Source organism: Epinephelus moara, chromosome 7 (genome assembly GCF_006386435.1).
Source record: "Epinephelus moara isolate mb chromosome 7, YSFRI_EMoa_1.0, whole genome shotgun sequence".
Classification (NCBI taxonomy): Eukaryota; Metazoa; Chordata; class Actinopteri; order Perciformes; family Serranidae; genus Epinephelus; species Epinephelus moara.
The window spans coordinates 106,998-115,836 of NC_065512.1; the positions used below are offsets into that span (position 1 = coordinate 106,998).

The 8,839-nt window shown below is 43.3% G+C and overlaps 1 protein-coding gene across 1 annotated transcript in view; it reads right to left on the reverse strand.

The window, feature by feature from the left end:
• Positions 1–3,400: 3,400 nt before the first annotated feature.
• The window catches only part of LOC126393394 (mitogen-activated protein kinase kinase kinase kinase 4-like), a 124,554-nt gene continuing 119,115 nt past the window's right edge, over positions 3,401–8,839 (reverse strand). Inside the window, exons 25-29 of the mRNA XM_050049545.1 lie at positions 8,612–8,712; positions 8,168–8,317; positions 7,808–7,967; positions 7,391–7,530; positions 3,401–6,538 (exon numbers count right to left, since the gene is read on the reverse strand). Coding sequence (XP_049905502.1) covers positions 6,455–6,538; positions 7,391–7,530; positions 7,808–7,967; positions 8,168–8,317; positions 8,612–8,712 — 635 coding nt within the window. The 3' untranslated portion in view covers positions 3,401–6,454. The remainder of the gene's footprint in view (positions 6,539–7,390; positions 7,531–7,807; positions 7,968–8,167; positions 8,318–8,611; positions 8,713–8,839) is intronic.

An 8,839-nucleotide genomic window follows, 5' to 3' on the forward strand; every position in this document is an offset into this window, starting at 1 on the left:
GATGTATCCCAGAGGCTGATGCATCCCAGAGGCTTCAGCCTCAAGCTTTTATTTCATTTGATTTTTTATATATATCCCATATTATCTCATAAGAAGCCTTTAGCATCATCTGGGTCACCATAAAAACAAAAACATCACATACAAATGGGACAAACAGAACTGTTTCATGTTTCAGTGAAAAATATTTGAACTTTCCAACTTCACGCGTCTTTGCTGTGTCCACGTCTGCGATCAGCAGGAAATGTCGCTTCTTGTTGAGCGTCTGTTTATAAAAACACACAAGTTTCACCTGTGTCGTTCCTACTTGGTACAAACTGAATGTGCTTGATTAACTCATGTTCTGTGGAGGGCCACATATAGAATATTTTTAAAGACAAGATGGAGGCCATTTAATATCGACCACGGGCAACAGTTCACCCCCCAACTGGATTTTAGACACGCTTGGTCTCACAGCTCAGTGTGGGATGTTAGCCGCTGCTGCTAGGTTAGCTAGCTAATGTTAACCTGCAGACATTGAGTTGACCGTTCTGTGTAATGGGTTCAGGTTTCTCCCAGCAGAACCATCATGGCCTTGCCTTGGTGGGACCGTACGTCGCCAGTTTGGACAGCAGCAGACTCTCATCATCTCCCACAGTGCTGGAATATTATATTCAATATCTAACTGCTTGGTTAGGGTTAATTCTAACGTCTCTTGTGATGATGAGGTATTTTTAAAAGTTTTTTGTCTGTAGTTGCCCTGAAAATCATGGCAGCTAAAAACTCAAGATATGAATGTCTATTAAAAAAAATAAACTCATGTTCTGATTTTGGATCCAAACGGTGATTTCTGAACCTTTTTATTGTTTTATTTTTGATTTAAACAAAGTAGACAAAAAATACTGTCACAATATTAATTTGAGTAAAAAAATTATACCTCTTCCGACACAACGGCTAAAAAGGACCACAAAAAAAAAGTCCTGTGATCCTGCAGCTTAAGATTTTAAAAACTCACAGTATCAACAACATAAACCTTGTTTTACCTCGAGTGTGTGAGCAGTTTTATCATTAACTGGAGTCAGTGTGTTTGTTATTGTCTTTTTGCTGATGTGAGCACTCAGAGAGAAAAACAGGCCTTTCACACCCAGGAACAGTTTAAGGTTTAAAGGTGACCGACACAGAATGTTCCATTCATTAAACTGAACACTGATTGAGAAACAAAAAGATGTTTCGTATTTTGGGAATTCTCCAGATCTGCTCATTACCTGTGAGATCCTGACGCCCAGATGGACAGATGAGTAAACCCTTTGACAGACCAGCTGAGGAATTCACCTCCCAGCCACTCGTCTTATCAGTTTATCACACTGTTGACCTAACTAGACACATTTCTGTTCAACAACCATGAATCAGCAGGAAAGAAGAACATTTTGTGCGCTCTCTAAAAAAAAGCAATTTGTCTTGGTGACAGAGCCAAAAACCAGCAACAAGAATTAAACTAAGAAAAAGGTCAGATTTCTTCAGTCGTGGCGTCGTTTGACATCTTAAAGTTTTACCATTTTTTAAAGATGAGTTACAGTAAGATGTAAGCTCGGTCAACACTTTCAAATCCAACTGAAAAAATCTTTTAAAAGCTCCTCAGCTCTGTAATCACTGACTCGATCTTCAGGACTTGTTTTTTGGACTGTGTGTGTGTGTGTGTGTGTGTGTGTGTGTGTGTGTGTGTGAGAGTGTGTGTGTGTGTGGGTGCGTGGGCGGGCGGTTATTTTGTGTTATTCTTTGTATATTCTTGTATACTGTTTTTATCTGTTTTGTTATTGTGCTGTATTTTTTACTGTGGCGCAAATTAGCTTGAACCTATAATCTGGTACTGTGCATCAAATGGTGACATTTATGTTTGAGCTGTACACTGTCCCCTTTAAATAACATTTTTAAAAAAAAATCTCCTCCAGACGTCTGCTCTAACAGGAAACTACAAAGACAATAAATGCCATTGTTTCATCACCACCTGTGACAAACTCCAGATGGCCTGGATTCAACCAGACAAGTTTTTAACATTAAAGTCAAACCTCAGAAAAACAACGACTTAAGTAACATTAACCGCACTTGCACCAACTGATCTCAGCTGTCCTGGAACCTTTGTACATGTGATAAAGACTCAGGGTTTTTACTGAAGGTCAAGAGCAATGTGGCAGGAGAAATGTTGGTATGTGCGTTTCTGCAAACCACAAATGTGTTACATTTCTACGTTATCATGAAGTGGATATGTTGCACGGTTAATGTGGTTAGGTTTAGGCACAAACACCCACCTGGTTATAGTTCAGAAAAGATCATGTTCATAATCCCTGCATCTGGTGGCAAAGTCCCAACTGGAAACGATGTCTCCGCAGGAAACACAGCGACAGTTGCTAAAAACACCAAAGTTTGGAGGCTAACGTCAGAGGAAACACGGCAACGACTCGTTAGAAAATGACTGGTTTTGTTGTTTGTTGGTCTCGATCAGTCGTCTGCAGTTTGGTGGGCGTCTCACCATCCACCATCCCCTCCACCTCCCGATGATAAGAGTCACCTCAGAAACGCTGATAAGATAACATACAAATGTATCTGTGGTTTGCAGAAACATTTTCTCGTGGCGACTGGGCTGACATTAGAGACGATGGCTGAAATATTGTCATCATCTAATACAAACAAAAAAATAAGTTACTGTGGGTTTTTAGCAGTTTAATTTTTCATAGATGACCATTTTTTACTGAAGTCCACGCCATCGTGTCTTCCTAGGAACAAAGTGCTTAATAAATGTCCCTTTACATAAGACATCCTCAGAAAATGACACGATCATTACTTCTCTTTTCTGCCACCCACTCATAGCGAGATCAGACACATGAAGAACCGCAGGATGGATTCAACAAGAAGTCAAAACTTTCAACACACCGATACTTTTCCCTTTTAAGTAACTCTGTGTGTGGTCGATCCGACATCACTGCATGTTTTGTAGTTTGAGTAATGTTAACTGAGAGCACACTGTGGCTTCATGTGAAAACACTTTAAAATGTCGCCATGGAAACATGAAGAAGCAGTTATTTAAAAAAATGTTTTGAAACCAAAAGGTGCAACTGATGTGTCAGAAGTGTTTCAACATGGTGTTTGTGTGTTTGGGGAACAAACAGCAGCAGAGGACAAACTCTTCTTTTAAAATTACTTTTAAAGTTTATTCAAAGAAAAAAACCTTCAGGAAAATACATGACTTCCTGTCATACACAGAGAGGACATAAGTTAGAGAAGCACGGCAGGAGAAACACCTCGCCTCACGTCCAAGCCTGCAGGGAACGTTACTGCAATGTTTCCACGTTTGAAGCAGCGCTATGTGAATACCTGAAATGAACAACACACGTGTTCTTTATTGTTTTGTTGAGTGGGTTATTCTGGTGGTGGTGGGGGGGGGGGGCAAAAAAACAGGCTCAAAAACAAAGACTGAAAAGACGCAGATGCATTAAACATAAATATGGTGATGCACATTAGTGTAACAAAACATGGCCTCTGTAAACATTTTCTCCACCTAAGGTGAGCGTAATAATATTAAACCACCGCAGTCGCATATTTACGTGTACATAGACTTACAGAAACAATAGAAACTATTGGTAAGCTTTCCGACTAGCTCTAAAACTGAAGAATACACAATGCTTCAAGTGATCTTTTAAAAAGGATTTCAGAGTAGTGGTTTCATAACAACACCTTTTAAATGCTGCCCTTTTGGCACTTTTTCCAATGTGAGTCAGCAAGCGACTGCTTTTTCTCATTAGGTATTTCTCCTCCTTTTTTAGCCCATGAAGAATATCAATAATAACCACAATGTTTTCATGAAGTCAATACAGCCACTCATCAAGGCCTTGATGCACTTAGAGACACACACTGGGTACTACTGCACACACAGACCTCAGACAACACAGCATTGGGATGTCCAAACGGCTTCTCTGTAAGAGGGGAGGAAAGTTTGTGACACAAACTGTTACTGAGTGACTGACAGTAACCTCCGACATGTCAAAAACACGTTACCGTCAGGGGGAAAAACACACTCAAGGTAAACGTGTTTGTGACCTGACGTGTTTGGACATGAAGCGAGAGCAAAAATCGGACTCTCCTTTGCCCCTTTTTTTTCAGTGTGCAATCTTTGAGAGTCGCTGTGGAAAATCAGCTGCAAGAGCTCGACGCTGCAGGAGATCAACGCTGCAGGAGATCGACGCTGCAGGAGATTGACGCCGCAGATCAATGCTGCAGGAGATCAATGCTGCGGGAGATTGACGCCGCAGATCAATGCTGCAGGAGATTGACGCCGCAGATCAATGCTGCAAGAGATCAATGCTGCGGGAGATTGACGCTGCAGATTGATGCTGGAGGAGAATGATGCTGCAATAGATCAACGCTGCAGGAGATCAACACTGCGGGAGATTGATCGATGCTGCAGGAGATCGACGCTGCAGATCGACGCCGCAGGAGATCAATAGATCAATGCTGCAGGAGATCGACACTGCAGGAGGTCGATGCTGCAGTCTGCTGCCCAGTCTTTCACATATACAGACAACTTAAATAACGGCCAGAGCAGGAAGTAGAGAAAACTATTCCTTCCCCAAAAAGTGGGTTTCCGTCTTCTGCACAAACAGCTGAGTGAGGAAAAAGTTCTGCTCCGTGTTGCTCGTTCCTTTCATCACAGTAACACTGAAATCCAGAGTCTGACATTGTGTTGAGAAGGTTTACGTCCTCATTGATGGGAAAGATGCAGGAAACCCTCGTCAGCTCTGAAGTGCTCTGAGCTTCTGCACAGATTCTCACAGCTGTTACAAATACAGAATAAAATATCTACACCTGACATAGAGGCTCCGCTGCTGCAGCTTTCAGTCGTCTTAAATTGAACATCTAGGATTGATCACTTGACAAGATACAAAGTAAAAACATCATCTCATGCCTTGGACCACCACACAGTAATAAGTCTTTCTACATTCTTGACACATAGTGCATTGCATTCATACAAATGATACAAATGAAAATGATCTGAAATGGAAGATAGAAAAAAAACTGCTGAAGCAAACCTGCCGACCACGCGTTTACCTCTGCCACAAAAACCTGATTCATTGATGACACTCAACTCTCTGACCGCACACACACATACTGAACTTTCTCCTCGACTGTATCGCTATCCGAATCTTTTTTATATCCAACTATTCACAGCAGTTCTCGAGTTGAGATCGGCCGACCTCCCGATCACCCGAGATGATGGTCACATTGGACCAGTTGAAACAGGACCACTGACACTATCTGGAAGATTCAACGAACTTTTATTTTACATAGACAACTTTAATCTTATTTAATCTTTTGGACCACGCCCACATCACTTCCTCTCGGACAAATACACAGTCTGGGGGTTCAGAGTCAAAGCAAGCAAACTGTGGGTGGATGTGCGTAAATCTTAAAAAACAAGGTTAAAGACACTCCACATAGTTACACTTATCTTCAAGGAATAATAATAATAATCATAATAATAATAATTCAAAAAATACTATTTTGAAATCCGTCTGCTTCAGCGTCTCTCTCTCTCTGTCATCCTCCTCCTTTTAAAGCACCTGTCCAAACAACACGATACTTCAACGACACACACACACGCCCACCTGTCGAGTCCCATCGATCAGACTTACAGTAGAACCTCAAATATTCTGCTCTGCTTGTCAGTCCGTCCCTAACCCTGACCGGCTCTGTGACGAGTCAGTCTATCCCTAACCCTGACCGGCTCCGTGACAAGTCAGTCTGTCCCGGCTGACAGTCTCAACCTTGAACCAGCACGTCAGCAGTAATTGGACCAAACAGAAGTACATTAACACACACTACTGTAGCTTTAATACAACAGACTCTGCCCCTCTGGCCCCACGATACACTCATACGAAAGGGCGGAGGGCAGGAATACAGGGCAGAGGGGGAACTCTCTGATGAGAGGCAGACCTGCAGAAGGTAGTAGCAGTACTAGTAATAATAGTAGTAGCAGTACGAGTAGTTAGAAGACCTCAAGCTTACTGACCAGCCCAGGAGCACAGAGATGATGCAGAGGTACAAAAATCTGTCCCATCACAAACTGATGAGCACCAAGAAAACCGAGAGGGAAACACAAAGTCATTTGCCCCCTTGTCTTGAATTCACATTGAATTTATTTCTACTTCTTTTCATATATTAATTAATCATTGATTTCATCATTTCAGGGGGCGACGACTTCACGGCTTGTCGCTGCGTCGCAGGCGGCCTCGGAGCTCTGATGCAAGCAAAGCCAGAGGAAGGTGAAGAAGTCTTCGCTGCTGGTTGGCTGTTGATTTTGTTCTCTTGTGGTTGTCCGAGGGTTGACAAGACATCGACGGTGGGTTCTGAGATCCAGTGTTAGCGAGGGTGGAGGACAATGAGGAGGATGAGGAGAAGGAGGAGGAGGAGGGCAGGGCATGGACCTCTACCAGCTGAGCAGGTTGCTTCGGCCCAGAGTCATAAAGTAGACCTGGCTGGAGCCTCCAGACCGAACGGAGGCAAAGAACACCTGAAGAGGAGACACAGACGACAGACGGACATTTTAATGTGACGTACAGTCACTCGTCTTCAGATGGAGACATGAAAACACCAGTGAGGGTTTTTCATCTCAGGAAGGTTTCCTGTGACCAGTCCTGATAAAACATCATGTAGTTATTTCAGTCCAAGATTTGTTTCCACATTTTGATTATTTATCTACATGATTCATAACTTCAGTAAAACTGACAAACAACTGACGCACTTCATCACCAGGGACGTCAGGTTGGGTTTATTACGACCTCGTAATAAAACCAGGACGTCTCTGCAGTATAAAAAGACTTGGTGCTTCCAGAGAAAACAGAGATAAAGTAGGATTTTTGTTCAAGAGGGAGAAAACCTACAACTACCAGAATGCACATTGAAAAAACAATCTCCATCTCCATCAGGAAACAGTATGGCGCCCACTTCCTGTTAACAAACTCTCACTATTACAGCAAAACACGGCACTACAACATGTTTCTATATACACTGTAGGCGAGAAATAGTCAATACAGTCAGCTCTAGTTCAGTCCATTGACCAATCAGAATGTAGACAGTGTTTGTGGACTCAGTCTCGACAGGATTTCTTCTTCTGATTGATGATCAAATTTAATTTGGATAATCTGTCAGATTATTTCTTCAGCAGCATCAGCTCAAACCAATACTTCCCTTTGATTGGTGGATGATATAAGAACAGCTCCACTGTGTCGTCTCAAACGTCCTGCTGTGTTTTTACTTCTATCTGTTACCTTCCCTCGTGTACACCTCCCATCTTAATAAAGTTTATACATGTACTGACACCAGAGGATCAGGAAGTGTTGTCAAATGTCTGAGAGCGTCTCACCTTGTCGTTTCTCTCACAGAGAAACTTGAGTCTCTGAGCTCTCTTGTGCATGAAGACGCCGTCCAGATGGCCGGTCTCCACCGAGCGGATCTCGATGGCCTTCTCTCCCCAGCCCATGATCTGGTTGGATCGGATGTAGGCTGCAAAGAGGTTTTTCAGTTAATCAATACGTACTGATTGTTTCAAAGCCTTCAAGTGTGTGTGTGTGTGTGTGTGTGTGTGTGTGTGAGAGCATGTTTTACTTGATGGTTAATCAAAGATCAGTTTGATTCATCAGGAATATTTTAACCAACGACGCGCAGAGTAACAAACATTAAATTAAAATGATCACATGATCGACAGTTGACGTCTCTAGTTGCACGTGAAGTTGCACGTGAGAAGAAGACAATGTGTTTCCTGTGTGTATGTGTGACTCACCCACGGAGGTCGGCATCTCCCCCCACTGCAGCACCACGTCCTTGGTGATGCGTCCGTAGGTGTTGACGTAAACACCCTCGTCCTCGTAGCAGACCAGCAGCTCGATGCCATCGGTGTTGGGCAGGATGATGATGGCGTGAGACTGGATGCTGGTCTGGATCTACAGCGACACACAACATCAACACGGTGACGACGGTACTGACGACTTTCTTTGAGACGTGTAAGAAAATGACTGAACTGTACCTGTGACATCACTGATCGACCACTCAGAGAAACACCGTCTCATACAGTTGATGATTAATACGACTCTGTGGTCTGTTCATAAACCAAAGACATCAGATTTAATCTGTGTGTTCTTACATGTGTCGGCAGGTAGATGTCGTACACAGCCCCAGAGTCCACGTCCACAGCATGGAAGCCTGAACACGAGCCGTAGATGACCTTTAACCTCTGACCTTCCTCCACAGTCAGGTCGACCAGCAGCGGCTTGTGAACCAGGTCACCGAAAGACTGAAACACACAGGTCAGAAAAACAGTTTGTTCCTCGTGTCAGCCGTCGCTCAGAAGCTTCAGCATCAGATCAGCAGGTTTTCATGAAGCTGTCGTTAATATACAACTCTATAAAATATGACCTTTGACCTCTTTTAAACTTTCTACATAATACAGCAGGAAAAAGCCCCGTACAGTCCAGAGACAGTCCGGTGTAAATCCACCTTTACAGAGGTCATACTATTCGTCCACCTGTCATCATCAACACCAGGAATAAATCCACACAGACATCAGCTGATCAGTCCTCGCACTCACCTTGAAGGCCATGAACTTGTGGTAAGGTTTTGGTGCCCAGGCGTAGACCTCCACCGAGTTCTTCAGAGCCAGAACCAAGAATTTGATCCTCTCATATTTTACTGCGAACAACAAAACATTAAAACATCAGAATCTCACAAAAGATCATGGCCGCCACCATCAGGGAGGAAACAGCCGAGGAGTGGGGGGGTGGGGGGGGGGGGGGGGGGGGAGTGATGTCTCTCACCC